The sequence below is a fragment of the Alternaria postmessia genome, assembly GCF_024291825.1.
Source record: "Alternaria postmessia strain BMP 2775 chromosome Unknown scaffold_29, whole genome shotgun sequence".
Taxonomy (NCBI): domain Eukaryota; kingdom Fungi; phylum Ascomycota; class Dothideomycetes; order Pleosporales; family Pleosporaceae; genus Alternaria; species Alternaria postmessia.
This window is the reverse complement of record NW_026260102.1, coordinates 283,783-306,351: the sequence shown is the minus strand read 5'-3', so window position 1 is coordinate 306,351 and position 22,569 is coordinate 283,783. Positions and strand designations below refer to the sequence as shown.

At 51.0% G+C, this 22,569-nt stretch overlaps 11 protein-coding genes across 11 annotated transcripts; 6 read left to right on the top strand and 5 right to left on the bottom strand.

Annotated features, from left to right (window-relative positions):
* Positions 1–374: 374 nt before the first annotated feature.
* On the bottom strand, positions 375–1,628 carry J4E82_005544 (uncharacterized protein; the record flags this gene model as incomplete). Its single annotated transcript, XM_051731807.1, has 1 exon — positions 375–1,628. One exon carries the CDS (start codon positions 1,626–1,628, stop codon positions 375–377), a length of 1,254 nt encoding a protein of 417 aa, XP_051588536.1.
* Positions 1,629–1,911: 283 nt separating this feature from the next.
* J4E82_005543 (uncharacterized protein) lies at positions 1,912–2,554 on the top strand (the record flags this gene model as incomplete). Its single annotated transcript, XM_051731806.1, has 3 exons — positions 1,912–1,979; positions 2,028–2,241; positions 2,294–2,554. The coding sequence occupies 3 exons, from the start codon at positions 1,912–1,914 to the stop codon at positions 2,552–2,554; spliced, it is 543 nt and encodes a 180-aa protein (XP_051588535.1).
* A 536-nt stretch (positions 2,555–3,090) lies between these two features.
* On the bottom strand, positions 3,091–3,800 carry AAH1 (adenine deaminase; the record flags this gene model as incomplete). Its single annotated transcript, XM_051731805.1, has 2 exons — positions 3,091–3,697; positions 3,793–3,800. 2 exons carry the CDS (start codon positions 3,798–3,800, stop codon positions 3,091–3,093), a joined length of 615 nt encoding a protein of 204 aa, XP_051588534.1.
* Positions 3,801–4,499: 699 nt separating this feature from the next.
* J4E82_005541 (uncharacterized protein) lies at positions 4,500–5,537 on the bottom strand (the record flags this gene model as incomplete). Its single annotated transcript, XM_051731804.1, has 1 exon — positions 4,500–5,537. The coding sequence occupies one exon, from the start codon at positions 5,535–5,537 to the stop codon at positions 4,500–4,502; it is 1,038 nt and encodes a 345-aa protein (XP_051588533.1).
* Positions 5,538–5,837: 300 nt separating this feature from the next.
* On the top strand, positions 5,838–7,615 carry J4E82_005540 (uncharacterized protein; the record flags this gene model as incomplete). Its single annotated transcript, XM_051731803.1, has 3 exons — positions 5,838–6,033; positions 6,079–7,490; positions 7,544–7,615. The coding sequence occupies 3 exons, from the start codon at positions 5,838–5,840 to the stop codon at positions 7,613–7,615; spliced, it is 1,680 nt and encodes a 559-aa protein (XP_051588532.1).
* Positions 7,616–7,820: 205 nt separating this feature from the next.
* On the bottom strand, positions 7,821–8,847 carry J4E82_005539 (uncharacterized protein; the record flags this gene model as incomplete). Its single annotated transcript, XM_051731802.1, has 2 exons — positions 7,821–8,460; positions 8,513–8,847. The coding sequence occupies 2 exons, from the start codon at positions 8,845–8,847 to the stop codon at positions 7,821–7,823; spliced, it is 975 nt and encodes a 324-aa protein (XP_051588531.1).
* A 402-nt stretch (positions 8,848–9,249) lies between these two features.
* On the top strand, positions 9,250–11,571 carry J4E82_005538 (uncharacterized protein; the record flags this gene model as incomplete). Its single annotated transcript, XM_051731801.1, has 4 exons — positions 9,250–9,943; positions 10,004–10,436; positions 10,501–10,681; positions 10,738–11,571. 4 exons carry the CDS (start codon positions 9,250–9,252, stop codon positions 11,569–11,571), a joined length of 2,142 nt encoding a protein of 713 aa, XP_051588530.1.
* Positions 11,572–11,840: 269 nt separating this feature from the next.
* On the bottom strand, positions 11,841–13,626 carry J4E82_005537 (uncharacterized protein; the record flags this gene model as incomplete). The annotated part of the gene is made up of 5 exons (XM_051731800.1): positions 11,841–12,457; positions 12,506–12,948; positions 12,995–13,245; positions 13,320–13,391; positions 13,444–13,626. 5 exons carry the CDS (start codon positions 13,624–13,626, stop codon positions 11,841–11,843), a joined length of 1,566 nt encoding a protein of 521 aa, XP_051588529.1.
* A 510-nt stretch (positions 13,627–14,136) lies between these two features.
* Positions 14,137–17,892, top strand: J4E82_005536 (putative NRPS-like protein biosynthetic cluster; the record flags this gene model as incomplete). Its single annotated transcript, XM_051731799.1, has 3 exons — positions 14,137–14,773; positions 14,822–15,218; positions 15,270–17,892. 3 exons carry the CDS (start codon positions 14,137–14,139, stop codon positions 17,890–17,892), a joined length of 3,657 nt encoding a protein of 1,218 aa, XP_051588528.1.
* A 947-nt stretch (positions 17,893–18,839) lies between these two features.
* On the top strand, positions 18,840–19,460 carry J4E82_005535 (uncharacterized protein; the record flags this gene model as incomplete). Its single annotated transcript, XM_051731798.1, has 1 exon — positions 18,840–19,460. The coding sequence occupies one exon, from the start codon at positions 18,840–18,842 to the stop codon at positions 19,458–19,460; it is 621 nt and encodes a 206-aa protein (XP_051588527.1).
* Positions 19,461–19,766: 306 nt separating this feature from the next.
* On the top strand, positions 19,767–21,179 carry J4E82_005534 (uncharacterized protein; the record flags this gene model as incomplete). The annotated part of the gene is made up of 3 exons (XM_051731797.1): positions 19,767–20,195; positions 20,243–21,117; positions 21,173–21,179. 3 exons carry the CDS (start codon positions 19,767–19,769, stop codon positions 21,177–21,179), a joined length of 1,311 nt encoding a protein of 436 aa, XP_051588526.1.
* Positions 21,180–22,569: the final 1,390 nt, after the last annotated feature.

Genomic DNA, 22,569 nt, shown 5'->3' with positions numbered 1-22,569 from the left:
GATCGAGATGGCATGTGAGCAACCACATGCATCTTGTAACTAGTACGTGGCAAAGACACCACCTATGCACAATTTTGACCTGAGTCATATGTTTGTGGAACCGCGGAGAAGTAACCGATCATTTGAAGTTTACATGTAGTGGAAGCATGCAGTGTTGTGTGTGTGCATTGAACTTCGGGGGCTGATACGCCGAACAAAAAAGCTATCTACGGGCCCCAGACTCCAGGAAATGCAGCATGGCTAGCCTAGACGAAACGGCAAGCCTTACCCGTATGCAGGTGCTCTTGAACCGAGCTCCAAACGCCCAAACGCCCATGCCAGATCGAAGGGATCCACTAGACCGAACCGCTGTCGGGTGATGTCGGAATGGGCATCTACCCCATGGAGCCGAAGTCAAGCTTTCTTGCTACCTTGTCCGCACGACCATTGGTAGGCGTCTCTCCTCCCCTCCGCTTCAAATCCTCGCCCATGGCCTTTGCCCCACCGCCTTCTTTTGGCAAGTTCTCCTTCTTTGTGGGCCGGGGTGCATTGGTCCACCATTTATCCTCTAGCGCTTTCCGGGCAGTGTACCTTTTCATCGGGTCCAAGGTCAACAAGCCTCTGATGAAATCGCATCCATCGTCTCCCAGGGTGGAGAATTGCTGTTTCCACCAAGCGCGAGGGCGTGTCTGTCGGAAGGCTGTGGAACCTTGTGGGCCAGTTTGTTTGTCAGGCGCAACGTAGTACGGGAGAGACGAGACACCTGGCCATGTCTCCTCGGTGGGCGTTCCAAATTTCTCGCAGATGACGGCGACTTGCTGAATATCTGTGTCGGAATAGAGGAACCAGTTGCGAATACACAGTTCTGCCATCAGGACGCCGATACTCCACATGTCGGCCGTGCCACCGTAATGCGAACAACCGTACAGCAGCTCTAACGGACGATACATGCGTGTGATGACCATGGTAGTCATCTTGGTTCCTGGATCAGCAAAACTCCGCGCAAGACCGAAATCAGCAAGCTTGACCGTCCCGTCGGCGGCAATCAGGGCGTTGCTACCCTTGATATCGCGATGTAGGACAAAGTTCTCGTGGCAGAACCAGATTCCCTGACACAGCATGTTCATCCAAGATTTAATATCCGCCTTTGTATATGTAATCTCCTTGTTCTTCCATAGCTGCTCCAAGTCTCCTAGAGGTAGATGTTCGAGTACAAAGGACAAGTTCTGGTCCTTGCTTGAGAAGACGTCGTGTAGTTTGATGACGTTGGGATGGTCAATCTCGAAGAGGAACTGCATTTCGCGAAGAGCATCGGGGGCGATTCCGTTGGGGTACTCGGCGTTGAGCTTGATCTTTTTGATGGCGACGAGCTTCTTGGGATTATTGACATAGTGAGCCTGGAAGACAACGGCATATGTACCCTCTCCTAGCTTCTTGCCCATGACGAACTGGCTGCGAACGCGGTCGTTCATTTGCTCAGCGAGATCCATGCCGCCGTCTCGTGCCATAGGGGCCGCCGGTGGTATAGCCGGTGACCTTGTGGGCTTGGTCGTATGGCTTGGGAGCGCGAGAGTTCTGGCCTTGGTCGCATCTTGGAATGGTGCGCCAGGCGGGTTCGGCCGTGGGCTCAGGACAGCTGGTGATGCCATGGTGAAGTCGTGTTAGGACGGACGGCCTTAAAAAGATGGCAGAGTATTGGCGTTAGCGGTTGCTCCACAGCTCTCGTAAAGTATGCAACGCAATCTCCATACCGCAATCCTCCTCTTTCAGATGGTGAAGGTAGTGAGCGCGTACTTGGCTGGTGGGTGAGCGGTCGCGTTGGAGAGACCGCGGCGGCCGCCATGCACGTCCCCAAACATTTTGGCTTGGCCGCGCTTTTCAGCGGGGAGCTCTTCACCACCGACGCCTACGCTGTCGCACATCACATACAGTATGGCTACTTCTACGCGAGGACCGCCAGGCACCGTCGCCGTTTCCAAAGAGGGTATCCCAAACAGGACGTGAGTCAGTCCCTCCAACGCCCAAGAACATGTGCTGACGTCCAACAGCTTATACGTGCGCAACCTCCCCGACAAGCTACAAAAAGAAGACCTCAAGCGAAACCTGTACATGCTGTTTGCTACCTATGGCGTCATCCTCGATATTGTTGCGCTCAAGACGATGAAGATGCGAGGCCAGGCGCATGTTGTGTTCCGCGACGTTGATTCCTCGACCCAGGCCATGCGCGCTCTGCAAGGCTTCACTTTCTTTGGAAAGGACATGGTACGTCTGTTTCCAGCCAATGAATTCATGTGGGACATGCTGACATTCGCAGCAAATTGCGTATGCAAAGACCAAATCCGACACCGTAGCCAAGCTGGACGGTACCTACAAGATGCCCGAGCCTGAGCGTGAACACGAGCCTGAACAAGCACCTGCGCAGCCCGCAGGTTTCGGTGCTGCACCCGAGAAAGCAGTACCTGTAAATGTGCAAGACGCAGCCAAGGGCCAGAAGAGAGGGCGCGAGGAGGAGGAAGAAGAGGAAGAGAATTCGGACGCGGAGATGGAGATGGACGTGAGCGACGACTCGGACTAGATCTTCAAGAGTTATGGAAGAATATGATACCCACGAGCAACGACCAGAATCTAAAGGGCACTTCAGAGAGATTCGTTTACTTGAACCATCTACGAATGTGTACGAAGATACATCACTGCTAGCCTGGGATGGTGCTGACCCGATCTAGACCCATGCTATTGAGCGGTACTGGTACATGACATGGCCGTGGATCCTGGGCACCCTCTGAAATGAGCAGCCCAGAAACGTTGAGTTCTACTTTGGCCCTCAACTACAACGCTCTTCGTCGGCCACTCCTCTTACTACGAAGATGCTTGTCCTTTCCAACTTGTGCCGGATGTGTAAAAGAGTCTGTCCTGTGACTTCAAGTGTCACATATATACAACATGTCAACCCTTGATAGTATATACTGTCTTCTTTCGTGGGTATTTTGATAGAGTTACAGCAAGTAGCTACAGGATACTTTTTGGTATCAAGTACAATTCAAAGAAAGACCTTCGTCATAGCCCGATGGCCAGGCCTTTCTCCAACGAAAAGCTTCGTAGTTCAAGACGAATCTAAGCGTGCTTGTTCATGCAAGCGTCGAGCAGGCCCAATAGTTCAGACTTTCGCTTCTCTCCTATCCAGCTGCCGTGAATCGAATTGCTAACGATTGTCCTCCATTCCTCCATGCTTAAATTGAAGGCCTCTTGCACCGCGCAATAATTGTTTAATATGTATCCACCAAAGTACGCTGGGTCGTCGCTGTTGATACTGAATTTTACACCTGCATCGAGGAATGTCTTGATTGGCACTTGGCTGACCTTCTCCACAGCCTGGAGGCAGACATTGCTCAAAGGGCAAACCGTCAGTAGTACCTCCTCTTTTACCACTCGGCTAAGCAGTTCGGGATCTTCTGTGAGACGGATGCCGTGGTCGATGCGTTCGGCTTGTAACGCATCAAGTGCTCCGCTAATGTAAGTTGGGTCACCCTCTTCACCCGCATGAGCTGTCCTCCGTAGACCTCTCTTTTCGCCCTCGCGATACATGTCCACAAAGAGTTCTGGGCGGAATCCAACCTCTGACGAGTCCAGCCCAAGTCCAGTAATAGCGCGCTCCTGGCTGTCGCTCTTAACATCAAAGTGCCCGCCCTTGACGGCCAATGCCATGGTCTCCGCCGCGGAACTAGCAGGCAGATGCCTCAAAAAACACATAATCAGACAACTCGTTATTCCCAGCTCTTTTTCCGCCCGTACTCTTGCGGCGTTGAACCCACGTACCACAACATCAAAATCAATTCCTCTTTCCGTGTGACTCTGCGGGTCGAAGAAAACCTCCGCATGACGAACTCCGTCCTTGGCTGCAGTGGTGAAATACTCCCATGCAAGCATCTCAAAATCCTCTTGGTGCACTACGACTGCGATGCCACGGTAGTAGTACGCCAGGAAATCATCGAGGTTCGTGAAATGTGAATAGCGTTCGGTGAGTGTTGCAGGAGACGTGTAAGAGACATCCTCAGATGGCGATGGCAAGGTGATGTTGTTCTTAGACGCTAGAGTGAATAGAAGGCTTGGACTGAGGCAGCCTTCTAGATGGAGGTGATGTTCGCATTTTGGGAGGTCCGCTAAGAACGTGTGAGTGGGAGATTTGCACATGGTGTTTGATATATGAAGAAGTAAGAAGTCTCGTACGTTGGAATTGTTAGATGAAGAGATTGGATATAAGTTTTTGGCTTTTTCGAAAGACGGGCTGTTTAGGACTAGTTTTCTATCGGAGTCTGACGGCGACTGTCGGTGTTCGCCGGCCTTGCTGGGATAATGGAGATGCTCCAACTAAAGGGTGGATCCCAGATTGGGCTTGCAAAATGTGTTCGCTCCTGTCGAACACGTTTTGTAAGCGCGCCAACTTCACACGAGGATGCTTATCGCTCAATTTCATCGTTGAACGTATATAAATGCCCACATAGGCGGTAGGATTTTATTAGTGTTCAGGCTTTTGTTGACCGCGGCTCGTATATAGTCTTCCCGAACTCTTCCAACAAGCCTTCCTTTTCCGCATCTTCTCTCGTTGAAGAGGTTGTTCTACTCCTGGCATTGATCGTCGGCAATGTACAATCACCTATTGTCCTCTCTCCATCGCCAAAAGTTCGTTTGAAAACACCGTCGTAACTGGTCCACATACCCGCAAAGATCATGGCACTGAGCTTTGCCAGCCACCAAGGTGACCGCCCCTTCTTGTCTTGCAGCTTCCTCCCCATTGTGAAGATAAACATGACGAACGGCATCCAGATGGCCAGGAAAATAGCCTTTCCCATTTCCTGCTTCTTGGTTGTGATTGTGTATGTGCGTATATTGTTTAGGTATTCTTGATACTCGTCGGGAAGTTTGCATTCGGCGGCGCCATCGGTTATGAGCTTGAGGTATCGTGCCGAAGGCTGCGCATAGCTAGGGTCGGGCCGCGTTACACGGTCGGTGGTTCGTTGCTTGGTTTCTCGGTCTATAATGGGCGCGAAGAGTGTGTGGGCCTTGAACGGCTTCGAATCGGGTGTAGAGGGGACCGTGTCAGAGGGTGGCAGCACATGGCAGTCAACTAGGATATCGTTGTAGGCACTCCCTCCGCCCTCTGTGGCGATGATGTGCGCGTAATCAGAGAGCGTCACCTCATACACGACGCCCACCAAGCCCTTGTGCCATCGGTCCTTGTGGTAGTCCTGCGCGTCCGGCTCCCGCAGCGCTGTGTTGGCAAAACAGGGCTCTTTGTATGGGATACCGGGCAGGTCAAAGGTCAACCTCAGCGAGGGAACAAGGACATTGACTTGTGAAAGCGGACGGATGCCGCGCACGCCTCGGAAGGTTTCGTTGCACAGATTCGAGCCATATGCCAGGTACAGCACTGTTTTGGCCTTCTCTTGCGTTGCTGTCGATTGTTGCGACACGAGCTTCTCTGTGTCCAGGGGCGCGTCGTTCAGCGAGGCATCGAGACGCGCCTGGGATGGTGCGAGTACGGCTTCGAAGACGACCGTCATGGTGGGGTTCGGATGTTCTTGTGTACTACAAACAACAGCGTTACCAGCTACTTCATATACTGCGCGTAGCTTCCGGAACGGCCTGTCCGCTGGTGATTTCGTCCGTATGTCGGGGCCTACATCATCGATTTCTCATCATAAGCCCGATGGTCCGAGCACGAGCGCCCGACTCTACTCACCGTAAGCCGCACGACCACACGCATACTCTCAGGCCAGCCTACTATACCACGTTACTTATTCCTACACGACTGCAGTAGTTGTCAGCGGTAACTGTGGGCCACCCTTGCACGGTAGCAGGTCATGTCGTATCCTTCGTACACCGTACTAGCGCTTGTCCCAGCTGTCGCATGGCTTGTGTACCTCCAGATAAGCCAATGGCGCTTCAAACGATATGCGCATATTCCCGGCAAGCTGTCATCCAATCTCCTCTTTGGGCACCTTGGTCATATCGCGGCTGAATACAGGAGAGCTGGATTCAGCAGTACCGTTCACCCGGGTAGGATCCACATCCTAGTCACTGGCCTCCGCTGACAGCAGGCAGACTATGTGTTTGAAAATATATGGAATGCCCAAGGTAGCCCTGAATACATGTTTTTCGACACGAGACCTGTGCAATACCCACTCGTTCTCGTTGCATCCCATGAGATGGCCGAGCAGGTTTCAAGAGCCAGCAAAACGCAGCAATATAGTGTCACCAAATCTCCAACTGTTCAGCAAGGATTTGGAGAGCTTATTGGTAGATATTCCTTGATCAGCGAGAACGGCGAATCTTGGAGAGGGCTTCGCAAGACATTCAACCCTGGCTTTGCGCCGCAGCATTTGCTTACCCTACTTCCGGTTGTCGTAGACAAGACTTGTACGTTTGTAAAGAGGCTCGACGCATTGGCGACCTCTGGCGTTGCAGTTGAGATGGAGAGTTACTGCACAGACGTTACCTTTGACATCATTGGTGATGTAGTCACGAACATTGACTGTAGGGCCCAGGACGATAGCGAACAAGCCCATGATATCGTTCGTAACTTCCGCACGCTCAAGGCTGTATACACTGGTGACAACGGTCTGATGGCTTCCTGGTTGAACCTGCCTTTGCGCGTTAAGAAGTACATCTACAGCCAACGGCTCGACTCGGCCGTCAAGAAGTGTATCTTGGAGAAGTTCGCAGACATCAAGGACGCTCAGCATTCCGATACAAAGGGAAAGAAAGACCGATCGGTCCTGGCGCTGGCACTAGAAGGTGTTGACGAGCTGACTCCATATATCTTGCAGAGTACCGCAGATTCAGTGAAATCGTTCCTTTTCGCAGGACACGATACCACTGCTATCCTCCTACAGAGGCTGTTTTATGCCCTTTCAATACATCCAGATTGCCTCGCAAAGATTCGTGCGGAACACGATGCCGTCTTCGCCGACTCCGAACCAAGCGACGTGTTCCTCGAGCGACCGGATGAGACCATGAAAGCGCTAAAGTACACATCTGCATGCATCAAAGAAGCTTTGAGACTTTGGCCTCCAGCAGGATCGGCACGAATGTCACACAACGGCTTCAAATTGCGCACTTCGGATGGAGACGACGTGTGCGTCGACAAATGCGTCATATACTTGTGCCATCACATTATTCAGCGAGATCCCAAAGTGTACGGAGACACAGCAAACGATTTCGTCCCTGAGCGCTGGGTTGGTGACTCCGATACCAGCAGCGCTTCAACCGAAGACGACGGATCAACTGCTGGCGAGAGCAAGATACCCATTAGCGCATGGAGAGCATTTGAGCGGGGACCGCGTAATTGTATTGGCCAGGAACTTGCTAACATGGAGGCTCGCGTGATTCTGGCATGCGTCATGCGACGATATGACTTCGTCAAGGTCGGATTGGGAGAAGTCGATACAGACGACATGGGTCAGCCTGTCATGGACCGGAAGGGCAAATACAAAACAAAGTCTGATTTGATCAACGTAAGCTACTATCCCCTTTCGCAAAATAATGCAAGCGACTTACTCTTGGATAGACAATGTCCATCACAGCCAGGCCTGTCGACAAAACCATCATGCGTGTCAAATTCCGCGGGTCCACGAATTGACGAACCATGACGTTTAGAGATATGCGGTTGTGGCCGTATTTGTAGACGGTAGATGCTAGACTACTCTCTTGCCATACACATGAAAGAAACTGAACAGACACAGCAACATCAGAACTGCTACTGCAGCCTACAATAGTGTGTGAGCAAATGGTTCATATGTTTTGACAGCTTTATAGACTTCTAGGTTCTTGATCTGCGTTATCCTCTAAACTGTAAATTTCGTCTTGTTCTCCTGAGCGCAATCCTCCGCAATTTTCCGCACCTGCTCCTGGCCTAGTTCTTCGAAAATGTCGAAACCCCATCGCGACTGTACGTTGAACCGCTTGTGTCTCTCCAGACCGCTCAGCTCATCGAAAGCATCCTTCGGTAGTTCCTTGACCTGCATATTACTCTTGATTCTGCTCGGCGTGACACTCTTGGGCAGGACCACAGTGCCCCGCTGAATACCCCAGCTCGCAAGCAGCTGGCCGCCGTCCATACCTAATCTGTGACCTAAGACGCCCACTAATTCGTCGTCGACAGTCCGCGGCTCCCCTGTTTGGTTGTTTCCAAGAGGCGAATAGGCTTCAATCAAGATACCTTTGCTCTTGCAAACATCGAAGAGAGCAGGCTGCTGGAGGTATGGATGTGCTTCGATCTGATTTACCGCTGGCACAACATCAGTCTTCGATAGAAGATCGTTGAGGCGTTGAATAGTGAAGTTAGATACGCCAATGGCGCGAACCTTGCCGGTGTCAAGTAGCTTCTCCATGGCTTTGTATGTAGTTGCAGGATCAATGTCGACGAGGTCAAACACACCACTCTCGCGTAGTGGGAACCACTTGCCTGTGGCACCATTGAATGCACTTCATCTGTGTCAGTATCATGTGTATGCAATGGAAAGGATATGTGACATACACTGGCCAATGCATCAGGAACAAATCTAGATACTCGACGCCTAGATCTTGAAGCGACTTGTCGAGAGCAGCTTCTACATCCTCTGGCGCATGTTTGGTGTTCCAAAGCTTGCCAGTAAGGAAGATTTCAGAGCGAGGAACACCACTCCTCCTTATGCCGTCACCTACTTCGGCTTCATTGCGGTAGATGGCAGCGCAATCAATGTGGCGGTAGCCTGCTTTGAGCGCCGTCTCGACAGCGCGTTCGACTTCTCCTGGCTTCGCTTGCCATGTGCCGAAGCCTACAGCCGGTATCTGCGCGCCTGTGTTGAGGGTGAAATGTGTGGGGATAGGCATGATGCTGGTCGTGGTGTGACGCGACGTGATGAGAGATAACACTGCGCGCGATCAGAATCGATACAGGCTTCTATAATGCAATGCTAAAAGAGTGGCCAATGTTTGGAAACGGGGTACAGCCATCTGAGCGATATATACATCCAACTTATGTTCTCCATGTCCGACGGAGAGACGCAAGTATCGGAAGGAGCGACCGGAAACGACTCCGGAAAGAACGATGCTAGCACAAAACGCAGCAGTGCCTCCCGAGGTTGCGGCTAGTTTTCCCAACGGCTTCATTCATGCCTTCAAGTTGCACCCGTGAAATCTGGAGTACCTATGGGGTGGTCGGTTAGCGTTCCGAAGCTTGGCAGCGGATTCTTCGGACGGAACGCGGATTTGCCTCATCTTTCCTACTCCACAATGTCTAATGATGCAGCACCAAGCGGCACGGTACCCCGGAAGCGGAGCCTTGACGTCGCACCAGGCAGCAATAATACGAGGCAACGACTGGTCAAAGTTACGAGAGCCTGCGATGTATGCAAGGCGAGGAAGTCAAAGTGCTCCGGCGACCAGCCGTGCGAGACCTGTACCCGCCGGGGGTTGACATGCCAGTACGAAGCCGCCTACTCGCGAGGCAAAGTAGTCTCCCCACGCCCAGTTCACCCAGCAGCTGTGAATCCTCAGCAGCCCGCGTCGGCGCCAGCCTATCCTCATGCTATACTCAGTGTCGCACCAACTATGAATGTCGTCGGCGAGGAGACGGAACCTCCGTCGCGGGCTTCTCCTGGACTCGAGGTAGCTGGCCAGTACTCCGACTCAACATCTGGTCTTTCATTCTTGAATCGCGCGTGGCGGCGTATCTCCAATAAGGAAACTAGCCTAGTAAATGGGCTGGGGTCCACAGAAGACCGTCAATTGCTGATGAGCGCGGGTGACAAGCCGTTCCTAGAGACTGGAGAAATGAAAATGCCTTCGTTAGATCGCAGTCGTCAGCTTCTCCATTTGTACTTCGACGTGTGTATTGCGACCTATCGGCTATTACATAGACCTACTGTCGAAGCGTGGTTGGAGACTGTGTCTGATAACGCGAAACAGCACCGAGCCCTCTTTCATGGTATGTACGACTGCAACTCGAGAGAAAAAAACATCTCACTTACAAGTCATATTGATATAGGTCTTGGTCGCGCCAAGACTTCGGCAGTGTTGTCAGTGTTGGCGATCGCATCATTCCATGAAGAGAAGGCAAGTGGAGAGATTGGTCTATCACCAGTGACCCAACCCGACATGCAGTTGCAGAGCGACATGCTGTTTATAGAAGCTTCACGTTTGACCCTAGCCGAGACTGGTATCCCAAAGCTTGAGTCAGCACAATGCAGGCTTATACAGGTCTTGTATCTTCTCATGTCATGTCGTTTCAACCAGGCATGGTATACGTTTGGACACGCTTTGCAGATTATTTCTGCTTTGGGGTTGCATCGAAGAGACGATCGCAAACGACAAGCAACCGCCACCAGACGGGATTACATCGATGAACAGTGCAGAAAACGCACGTTCTGGGTAGCCTACACCCTAGACAAGTACCTTGGCGTTATTTTCGGCAGGCCCAGGTACGTTGGGACTTTATGAAATGCGTGTGGGACATACACTGACACCGTACTTCCGCTTTGACAGGCACTATCACGATGAAGATATCGACCAAGATTTCCCCAACGCTGTCAACGACGAAGATATGACTAGTACAGGCCCAAAAACCACAAGCACAGATGACTGCCATATAGAGTCGCTGGTGTATCATGCTAGACTAGCACAGATTGCCGAGAAGATATCGCGAGAAGTCTATTCCATCAAACCAGTATGTTAAATGACGTTACTTTACAAGAAGTCATACTTACCAAGCTCTATCATCAGGTGCCAGATCAGATTCGACTTGCAGCCTCTCATCGCTTAGCCGCAGAGCTACGCCAGTGGAAAGCATCGCTACCACCATTCCTTGGTGCTGTCAATCCTAGTAGCCTAATCCCAACTTTCCGGCGACAGGCAACGGCACTCAAGCTCTCTTATTGCCATGCTGTCATCCTAGCGCATCGGCCGTTTCTCCTGAAGAACACTAGACGCGGCAATACTGAGATGCATATCCTCGCGAAAGACAGCCTTGCAGAGTGTCTTACAGCTGCACGATCAGTATTGGAAGCAGTAGACCGTATGGCGCGGGAGGGCCGTTTGTTTCACGCATTCTGGTGGACTCACTATGTATGCTTCTGTGCTTTGGTAGTAGTTTATGTATGGGCTATTCAACAGAGTACCCACAACACAGCCTCGGTGGAAGACCCCCGCAGAATTTTGGATCAAGCTGAGAGCTGTATGCAGCATCTTGCCCAGGCAACTGCCTCAAATTCACCCTCACGACGCTATAGCATCATCCTGCAGGAACTCCGTACAGAGGCAAAGCGGAAAACAGCAAGGTCACGTCAAGAGCAGGCACACTCATCGTCAAATACGGGTGAGACTAGAGCTTCCGTAGCGTTAGGTGGCGAAACGGCACGAGACATTTGTTCCGATTCTGCTTTGGAAGCCTTGCAGCCGATCTTTGGTAGTAGCCCAATGGACGTGACCACACCAGGACTGCAAACCTTCCTGGACGATTGGCAAACGACCGACTGGCTTGATCTTGATGCGTCCGCATTTGGCCCTTTTCCCGAGATAGATGAGTTGGAGATTGCCTGGATGAACAACGTATCTTAATGGTTGGGAGGCGACATTATGCTGGAGCTTATACCTTCTTAGGATCCAAATGTCCCCAGGAGATATTCGATGTATGTGGAGTTATCACAACAATCGCACAAAGATAGTGTGTACCTTCGGGGTACATTTCGGTATCAATTGAGACTCGGAGTATCCGAGATTGTCGAGCTTCGTATTAGAGCCTTTGCCAACATAATAATAGAACACAACTCTCTATACCGCACCCATCCATCCAACTTCGTCAACTTCCTCATCCCTTCTCATTACTCTTACAAAGTGTATCGGAACAACGGAGACTTGTCACCCATGTCCAGTAGCTCTTGGTCTGAATACTTTGCCCGAATCTCATCCTCGCTGAGCCTTGCCTTCTTCGTGTTGCCCCATTTGTACGACAACTCCAACAGGAACGCAACAATGAAACCAGTCGCGCCGAATGCCAACGACAGCCCAAAACCAGTGTAGTACTTTGGCTTCTCGCTCTCGAGGTACATATAGCTGCCAATGACGCCTCCGATGTTGCCAACGCAGATGTTGAAGGCAACGCCAATGGCACGGCGAGAAGAAGGGGCAAGGTTGTTGGCTGCCCAACTGCTTCCGGCCGGTTGAATGGGGTAGATACCCATGCAGGTCAAGATGATGGCAAAGAAAGCCGGACCGATGTTGCCACCGAGGTCGCCATCGAATGAAATGACCACAGCGTACCCGATAAAGATGAAGGAAAGGGGAATAGCGACGAACGGCAAACGCCAGTAAAACCGATCAGAGAGCTTAGCAAAGAAAATCGAACTCAAAGCGCCGGCCACGTACGGCGGCACCGTCATGAGTTGAGCATTGGTGTTGTCGAATCCCATACTCTTCGTGATGGTGGGCAAGGTAAACTTCGTTCCTGTATGCCAGTCAGCGAGTATTCTTCTTTACTCCAAGTTGTACGTACCGTATGAACACGCCGATATGCAGAGCAGGATGTATGCTTGCATGTATAGGCGCCAGTTGCATAACACGGCCTTCAAATCGCTCCACTTGAAACTCTCTTGCTTTTCCTCTCCAAACCTTCCACCGTCCTTGATGAATCGTTGGAGCTCGAGGAAGCGAATCTCGTCAGGCTTTAACCATCGTCCGCTCAAGGCAGGGGAGTCGATCAAGAGGAAGAAGCACGAGACACCGAGTGCAACAGTAACGATGCCTTCCAAAAGAAAGATCCATCTCCAACCTTCGTATCCTCCGACGCCATCCATCTTGGCGATGGCTGCGGCAAGCAGACCACTGAATGCTCCAGATAGTGCCGATGCACAATAGAAGTACGAGATTCTCGTCGCGAGATCCTTTGGCATGTACCAGTAAGAGCAAAGATAGATTGCGCCCGGAAAGAATCCAGCCCTGTTTGTCGTCAGCAGAGTACATATCGCTGACGCGTAAGACTTACTCGAACACGCCGAGAAGGATACGAGTAGCTAGCAACCCAGCAAAGTTCTTCACCACGCCCATCGAAGTCATAACAATGCCCCAACATACGATAAGTATGCCAAGGTAGTAGGATGGACGTTTGAACTTCTTCAAAAGAATATTCGAGGGAACTTCAAGAAGGATGTATGGCACGAAGAACACCGATAGAACGATGTTCCATTGCACCCCATCGAGACCGAGGTCAGTGACCATGCCTTCGATCTTTGCGTTCTGTCGGACGTCAGAATAAGCCCCAAGGCTGAACCAGCTACCCATTGCGACTTGCGCGCATATGCAACACTTACTCCGATGTTCGCTCGATCGATATGAGATATGAGATAAAGGATCGCAAGCATTGGGACCAAGCGGATGTCCACCTTCAGGCTGTTAACAGGGATCGACTCAAATGCAACAACAGTCGTTGCTTACCTTGTGGATTACTCTCTTCCTCTGCTCATCCGAGTAGTTGATGTAGAAGTCCGCATCCTCAGGTGCCAAACCTAGCACTTGGAAGTTGTCGATCTTGATGATCTGATGTGGTTTCGGCGACTCGATCGATTCCGCCTTCTCATCGATGTATTGAATCTCGCTCTTGTCCATTGACGGAGACATTGTGACTAGTGGATAGCGAAGACGTGTCAGGAAAACGAGATGAGAACACAAGGTCGATGCGAAGATCGGAGTGAGATAACCCTGAGCAATGTCGGATCCCAGAAGCTTTATACACGAGATCCTGGTTGCGGCACACCATGTTGATAGCAGCTGGCTTGCGGAGAAACAAAGCCACCCCAGTCTTTCGATTTTCTGGAGAAAGCTAGTTGCGGGGAAAGTAGTTTTGCACCAAGGCCGGTTTCTGCTCCGGCTCTCGATCGGCAACGAATCATCGATGCTACCGAAAGCCAACGAAGTTCGCCGCACGAATCAAAAGCGAATCCGATCCGACGTGATATGCAATGCAAGTCTCCACATCGCCCCGACGTTCGAGGTTGAAGCTGGGGAAAGCAGCCGCGCGAAACGAGTCGGCGAATACTAATACAATAGCCCTCATCATGTCTGCTCTCGAAACCACAGCCACTTCTTCATCTTTCCTCGAAATACTCATTGTCACAAGCCACCACAGCCATGGCGCCAGCTCAGATCGCTATCGCTGCACCCCTAGGGCCGTCGACACCACTGTCTACATCCAAACCTCTGCGCCATGACTTTCCCCAACCTGAAGAGTCCTCAATACAAACTGTCGACGCACTCGTGCGACATCGTGCGCGGCGCGATCCCCATGTCACCATTGTGTCGTATCCGCGCTCTGGAGTTGACTTTGTAGATTATACAATGCAACAGCTAGATGTGTTCGCCTACCGAGTAGCCAGACACTATCAGGCTTTCATCCCCACACGATCCAGCTCTGCAGAGAAGCCTACCACGGTCGCGGTGCTAGGGCCAAGTAATTTGGACTACATCGTGACAATGCTTGCGCTTACCAAGCTCGGACACACTGTGCTGTTTCTTTCAACGCGAATATCCCAAGCCGCCATTGATTCTCTTGTTACAACAACTGGTGCTACATATCTGTTAGCAGACTCCCGGTTTGCGCAGTCTGCAGCCGACGCACAGACAAATATCCCGACGTTGCACATCGGCGAGATTGCAGGATTCAGCACCTACAACTTTCCTATCGAAGTCCATGCGGATACCCGTCTTGACTATCAGCTGGATCACGCAGTTGAAACTTCGAATAATATCTACATAATACACTCTAGTGGTACGTTGTATTTACCCGTCTATGGCACCTGAGCTGACGCGAGAAAAGGCTCCACTGGGCTACCGAAGCCAATCTATCAGACACAGAAGAGTGCAATCGCCAACTATGCCATCAGCATGGATATGAAAGCCTTCATCACTCTTCCCTTATATCATAATCACGGAATCTGCAACTTCTTCCGTGCGATATACAGTGGCAAATCCATCCATATTTACAATGCCGATCTACCCCTGACTCAGTCTTATCTATCCACCATCTTGAGGCAGCACACATTCGAGATCTTCTACGGCGTGCCATATGCTCTCAAGCTTCTTTCCGAATCGGATGAAGGAATCGAGCTATTGAGACAACTCAAGATTGTCATGTACGGAGGAAGTGCTTGTCCAGACACTCTGGGCGATCTACTGGTGAACAGCGGAGTCAATCTTGTCGGCCATTATGGAGCGTAAGTTTCTTCTTTCACTTTTTACAACATACCCAGGCTTACGATAATTAGTACTGAAGTCGGCCAGCTCATGACATCCTTCCGACCTGCCGACGACAAGGTGTGGAATTATGTTCGTGAGTCACCGAAGCTATCTCCGTATCTTCGGTGGGTACCACGCGGACCGAACCTCTACGAATGCACAGTCTTGCCAGGTTGGCCAGCAAAGGTTGCCTCCAATCTACCAGACGGTAGTTACGCCACGAAAGATCTATTTGAACCTCACCCCACGATTGATAAGGCCTGGAAATACATTGCGCGCCTGGACGATACAATCGTCCTGGTGAACGGCGAGAAGTTCAACCCGGTCATGATGGAAGGAACAATCCGTTCGCATCGAGCCGTGACGGAGACGGTCGTCTTTGGTTCAGGTCGACCATACCTTGGCATCCTTGTGGTCCCAGCAATTGAAGGCATGTCGACTGCAAGGGTCATTGATGAGATATGGCCCGTCATTGAAGCCGCGAACCAAACAGCGGAAGCATACGCAAGGATCTCCAGGGATATGATTCAAGTTTTGCCATATGGTTGTCAGTTTCCACGCACGGACAAAGGCAGTGTGATTAGACAAGCATTTTACAAAACGTTTGCTACCGAGATTGACAACATATATGATGTGGCTGCATCATCTGGCGGCGATTTGAAGACATTCACTCTTCTGAAGATGGAAAACCACTTGCGTACGATCCTGGCCAAACACTTGCCGCAGGCAAGCGACATCGAGTGTACCACAGATCTCTTCTCGCTGGGACTGGACTCATTACAATCGATTCAGATACGGATGGACATCCTCAAGACCGTCGATATTGGTTCCAACAAGCTTGGCCAAAACGTAGTATTTGAGCATCCGTCTATCTCATCTCTCGCCACACATCTCTACAGACTACAGACCGGGCAAGAGGTTGAGGTTGTGTCAGCCGCCGTACAGATGCAAGACCTTATCACGCAATATACCAAGTTCGAGCTGGTTGATAGAAGACAGACTGTGCTTACTGGTGCGACCGGCTCGCTAGGCGCTCATGTTCTTGTACAGCTGGTCAAACGTTCGGACATCGACACAGTTTACTGCCTTGTACGCGCCACAGACTACAAGGCAGCAGCTCATCGTGTCCAAGAATCCCTCATCCAGCGGAAAGTGTATCATACCCTACCGCTTTCTGCACGCAGGAAAATCCAAGCTATACCTTCTGATCTATCTGAACCCCATCTCGGCCTAGACGACACAACTTATGCACGCGTAGCCTCAGGTCTTGCTAGTGTCATTCATTGCGCATGGAGCGTCAACTTTAACAAGAGCTTGATGTCATTCGAGAAGGACTGCATTGCTGGAGTGCGACATCTAATCGACCTATGTCTTGCTACATCGTCCATCAAGCCTGCATCCTTCGACTTCTGTTCTTCTGTCAGCACTGTCGCACGATGCCCTGATTTGCACATACCCGAGAAGCTAGCGGAGCTTGACTGGGCTCAAGGAATGGGATACGCTCAGAGCAAATGTGTCGCGGAGCACTTATGCTTGGCCGCGGCGAAGAAGACTGGTGTTCGAGCGCGTGTTCTGCGCGTCGGTCAGATCGTTGCGGACACCGTACATGGCGTGTGGAACGCGACTGAAGCCATACCTCTTATGATGCAGTCTGCACTTACTGTTGGCGCGCTACCTCGACTCCAAGAATCGCCGAGTTGGACACCTGTTGACGTTATCGCGAAAGCCGTGACAGAGATCTCACTCAGCGACGCCGGCTCTGTGGTAGCGAATGTGACCAACGCGAAAAGCTTCTCCTGGACCGACGATCTACTTCCCGCCCTCCGAGAGGCTGGCCTCCAGTTCGATGAGGTTGGACCCAAGGAGTGGGTGCGCAGACTTCGCGAGTCAAGTCAGGACGCTGTGGCGAACCCACCCATCAAACTGGCTGACTTCTTTGCGTCCAAATACGACAAGGATACTTTCGGCCCTTCGCGTACATATGAGACCAGCGTGGCCAGGACTTTCTCTCCTTCACTCGATGAAGCACCTGTGCCGGATCCGTTGTTTGTAAAGACGTTTGTCAAACAGTTCCAAGCTGCTGCTTGGCAATCACATACTCCTGGAGTTGCGAGGAAACCAACCAAGCAGGTCGTTGTAGTCTCCGGGCCTTGTGGCAGCGGCAAAAGCACCATTGGACAACATCTCAGCGCCCGCTTCAAAGTACCTTTTATCGAAGGTGACGAGCTCCACACTGAAGATGCTATTGCATCGATGGCTGCCGGCACACCCCTCGATGACCTCACCCGTGCTCCATGGATCGCCCGTCTCGGGCAGCGCGCGCTGGATATTATCACCAATGAAGATTATGAGTGTGTCTTTCTATCCTGCTCAGCCCTGAAGAAGTCATACCGCGATCAGTTCCGCGCTCTGATGAATGATCAAGTACGAGTTGTCTTTGTGGGTTTACAAGTTGATCAGGAAGAGCTGGTGCGACGAATGCAAGAGAGGAGTGATCATTACATGAAGGAGGATATGGTGGAGAGCCAGCTTGCTATTTGGGAGGTTGCTGATGTATCAGAGACGGATGTGCTGCCTGTAGATGCTGCAAAGAGTGTTACAGAAGTTGTGGAAGAGGCTTCTGGACTATTAGAAGCTCTCAGCTCCGCATAAGAAGCATTTTCGGGTGTTGAACGTGTATTTTACCGCTGTTGCAAAGCTGTAAATGTTATGGTAACCTTTAGACTTAATGACCAACTTCCTCTCACGTGCACAATTGTCGTTTGATATCGATTGTCACGCATAGGTAAGCGTGAAACATAGGGAGAGTTGCAAGACGTATTTAACGAAGTTGTCGCAAGCTATGTCGTGAGCTTGTCGGTCTTGATACGCACGAGTTGGTAAACGTCAATAACCTGAGCGATGAGTGCGACGAGTGCGACAGCAGCAATGTAACAACTCCCAAAACATCGCCATATGATCTCCGGCGGCTCAGGAACGCACTCACCAAGTCAAAGAAAGATAGCAATGTCTCGAATGATGAGACAAAGAGGTGCTTCTCACCGCCTCACAGGCATCCCCCTCAAAAAGAAAATGATAGCCATGGAGTTCATGCTGAAGTATATATCGGAAAACGAAATAGGGCATCGACCGAAAAAACCATGGGGCCCAGCCTTCGTATACGTTTTCATAGGTATAAAAAACAAGGAAGAACGCGCCATTCAGATTGGAGATCTGTAACGGCGACACCACGAAAGGACACTGGTCTTCCGTCGATATCAGAAATCTCGGGAGAGAATCTGATGTCGCTTTCCTGTTGATTGAAGCGGAAAGCCAAGACAACCCACAACTTGATCCTGAAGTGCGCTCTTCAATTCGGTTTTGAGGCGAATCTTTACCACGAAGATCCCGGCTGCAAGTTCAGTGAAGGGTGGCAGAGGCATTTGCGTGCTGCCTGCAATGATCTCATGGATATCAAGCAAGCTAAAGCAGTGAAAGCTTTACGGAAGTAGGACCGTGCTGGCTCCATCGCTGCGACGGCCCCTGCCGCTGTTGTCAATATCTTACCACCTCAGCCTCGCTCTGCACACCTGGATCTCACCGAACAACAAACCCAGACCATGGCAGGCAACTCTGATAACGAGCGGCCATCTCGGCGAGAGAACCGTGACCATGTTGACCCTATCCAAAACCCGCAAAGTGTGAAACCACAATATGGTCTAGCAGGAGCTGACCGCAATCCATCTCCTCCTCAGTTGTCGTACTGCGGAGCTCCCCGCAGCATACGTAAACCCCAACCTCATGGTCATACAGCCACTCCTCCGGATTCTAACGTTTACGGCGGTCCACCCTTTCCACCGACGCAGTCACCTTACTACTGTAATTACCCAATTGAAACCATGAGCTCAGATACGCAGAAGCCTAGAGCTGATTTCCACCCGCAGCTGGGCTCGACAGATCGCTTTGATGGGAGATCTGGATACCGAGGATCGAGTTTGAAGGATGGGGTATCGGACTCGTCGGGTCCAGTACCGAGTCAGCGTAGCACATCTGCTCTTAGTCGTTTCACCACGCTAGAAGATGAGTACGCAAGCTTGTATCGAAAACGCCATGAGATTGGTGTACGAATGGAGGATATCAAGAGGAGCCTTACAGCAGAGCGATACACTGCTTTGATGGCAGAGCTGGATCCCCAGGAGCTTGCAACGTTGAAAACATGGTCAGATAACGCCGACAACTGACAGAAATGTGATAGGCTTTGCTTGGTATAACTTGGGTTGATCGTGTTCAGTTTAGTAGCTATTCGCAGCCTGGAGTGCTAATTCGAATTGAATCGATGTTAAGACGAAGTATACCGTTGTGGTGAAAACTTGAATGTCGTCTGAACAACGTGACGAAGGCGTAGGCGGTCCCTGAGACCCCTAATTACCATAAGCGAATATGGTCCGAGCTCAATCCCGCGGCGTCGCGGGTGGAGCTCCAAGCATCAACACGCCGAAGCAGCCAATTCCCTGCCGACGTCCGCTGTCCCCTCGCACGTCGCCGCCATGCTTTCCGGAATCCTTATCTTCAACCAGAAAGGTGAGAACCTCATCTTTCGCGCCTTCCGTAACGACTGCCGCCCGCGCCTTGCCGATGTGTTCCGAATCCAGGTCATCTCCAACGCCCAAGTCCGCTCGCCCATCCTCACCCTTGGCTCCACCACCTTCAGCCATGTCAAACACGAGAACATATATCTGGTCGCCGTGACGAAGAGCAATGCCAATGCAGCGCTGGTCTTTGAGTTTTTGTACCGTCTGGTGGGACTGGGAAAGGCATACTTTGGCAAGTTTGACGAGGAGGCCGTAAAGAACAACTTCGTACTGGTTTATGAGCTGCTAGACGAGATTCTCGACTTTGGGTACCCGCAGAATACCGAGACAGACACGCTGAAAATGTACATCACGACCGAGGGTGTCAAATCGGAAAGGGCTATGGTAGGTTACGTCCGACGCGGCTGGAGCAACAGCTGACAGAACTACAGGAGGACTCGTCAAAGATCACAATGCAGGCCACCGGCGCTCTCTCCTGGCGACGAGCCGACATCAAGTACCGCAAGAACGAAGCCTTCGTCGATGTCATCGAGGATGTCAACCTACTCATGTCCGCCACGGGAACAGTACTGCGAGCCGACGTGAACGGGCAGATCATAATGCGCGCATATCTCTCAGGCACACCCGAGTGCAAGTTCGGCCTCAACGACCGCCTGACGCTGGGCGAAGATCACCTCCAACAGCCATCGGGTAACAAAGCAGGCGCGAAGGCTACCAGGGCAGCGGCGGGAAGCGTTACCTTGGAAGACTGTCAGTTCCACCAATGTGTCAAGCTGGGCAAGTTCGATGCGGACAGGATAATATCCTTCGTGCCGCCCGACGGCGAATTCGAGCTCATGCGCTACCGGGCGACTGAGAACGTCAACCTGCCTTTCAAGGTGCATGCCATTGTCAATGAGGTTGGCAAGACCAAGGTTGAATACAGCATCGCCATCCGTGCCAACTATGGCTCCAAACTCTTCGCAACAAACGTCGTCGTGCGGATACCAACACCCCTCAACACTGCGCGTATCACCGAGCGTACATCACAGGGCAAGGCCAAGTACGAGCCGGAACATAACAACATTGTCTGGAAGATCCCAAGATTCACCGGGCAAAGCGAATTCGTTCTTAGCGCCGAGGCCAGCTTAACGAGCATGACCAATCAGAAGGCTTGGTCACGGCCGCCGCTTAGTTTGAGCTTCTCGTTGCTGATGTTCACGAGTTCCGGATTACTTGTCCGATACTTGAAGGTGTTCGAGAAGAGCAACTACAGCAGTGTAAAGTGGGTGCGCTACATGACGAGAGCGGGTAATTATGAGATAAGGTATGTTTCTTTCCCCCCTAGACCTGGTTGCATTCGTCTTACATTGATGGTTCAGGTTTTGAGCATTATTATTCTGTATATTAGCTTGGATTTACACAAGTGTTGTTGCATTGCAGGCGCCATGGAGCCATTAAAGATATCCTTGAACGCAATGAAAGTACCTCATCGGTTTCTCCAGAATCTCCTCATGCGCTTGTCTTGGACAACATATCCTAGGGCCGACTGCTCAGCCCGCTCCACACAGTCTTGCTTGCAGCACGCAGTATCGCCATGCATCGCATTGCATCGCATTGCATCGCATCGCATGATGTCTCTCCCTTTTTGGACTGCTTGTAACAATGAACCTATATGGATGTATTTCACGCTTACTACAAACACTGAACATTGAAGTAACTAGAGAATTGGGAGAATATTGATATGTCAATACGTTGCGCGTTGCTTTGGGGCTGTTTTAGAAGCAGATATGGGAAATCGCAACATGTCGCTAAGTCTTCTCATCTTTACTTTTGAGTGTAGTAGTAACACGAGAATGTCGTTCCATTAAGAAGTGAGCTAATGTCATGAGAAGATTTCCTGTTCGTAAGGGCTATCTACCTAACGTGCTCTGAAATCCTGTCATTGGGACTGAAACAATCCTGCTCCGATAAAAGACATCGCAAGACCAGCGCCGCAAAGTCCCCAAACCCCATTGTCGAATCCGTTTGGGCCCCATGCTGCAACCCAGGCATCGGCAACACATACCAGAACCCAAGCCATCGTCAAAGCACCCATCTCTTTGGTCTTGCGTTCGCTATAGAACCAGAACAACGTCAAAGCTGCGGCTACGTCACGGATACCAAGAAAAACCATTGACTTCTCGTTGATTTCATAGCCTTCTGGTGAGGTAGGAACGACACCGAGGCCCTTCGAGGCGGTAGTTGGCGAGACAATGGCCAAGGTTCCAAGGCTAAAGATCATCGTCGTGAGACCGAGTCCTACTTGACGCCATGTTGACTGGCTTAACAAGTTGTTGGGAAAGGACATTATGAGATGCGTTTTTTTGGAAGGAATCGTAGCTTGATCGGAGTTGGGAAGAGAACTTGGAAAGACGTGAAAGTGTAGGACTGTAGCTTTGGTAATCAAACATGGGTGAGGCTATGTCAGTATACTATTTATATGGCCTAAAAGTGAGAGAACGATTGGCGATTATAAATCAAGGATTGGCAGTCGCTGATCGAGCATGTCTTGATTTGGCTACTCTGCTATACTATGCTAGTTTACCGCTCACAAGAACCTTGTTTCTCGGTGCTACTTTCTTCTTCTCCGTTTCCTCCGACTCCTCCGCGATCCGAGCCGGTCTCTATATTTACAAATGATACTGGCCAACAAACACCTTGGACTTGCTTGCTGCTTAGGAATGCATAATCTTGACCTTCTCGGACGCCTGGTCGCTTACGACTACGAGCACTAAAA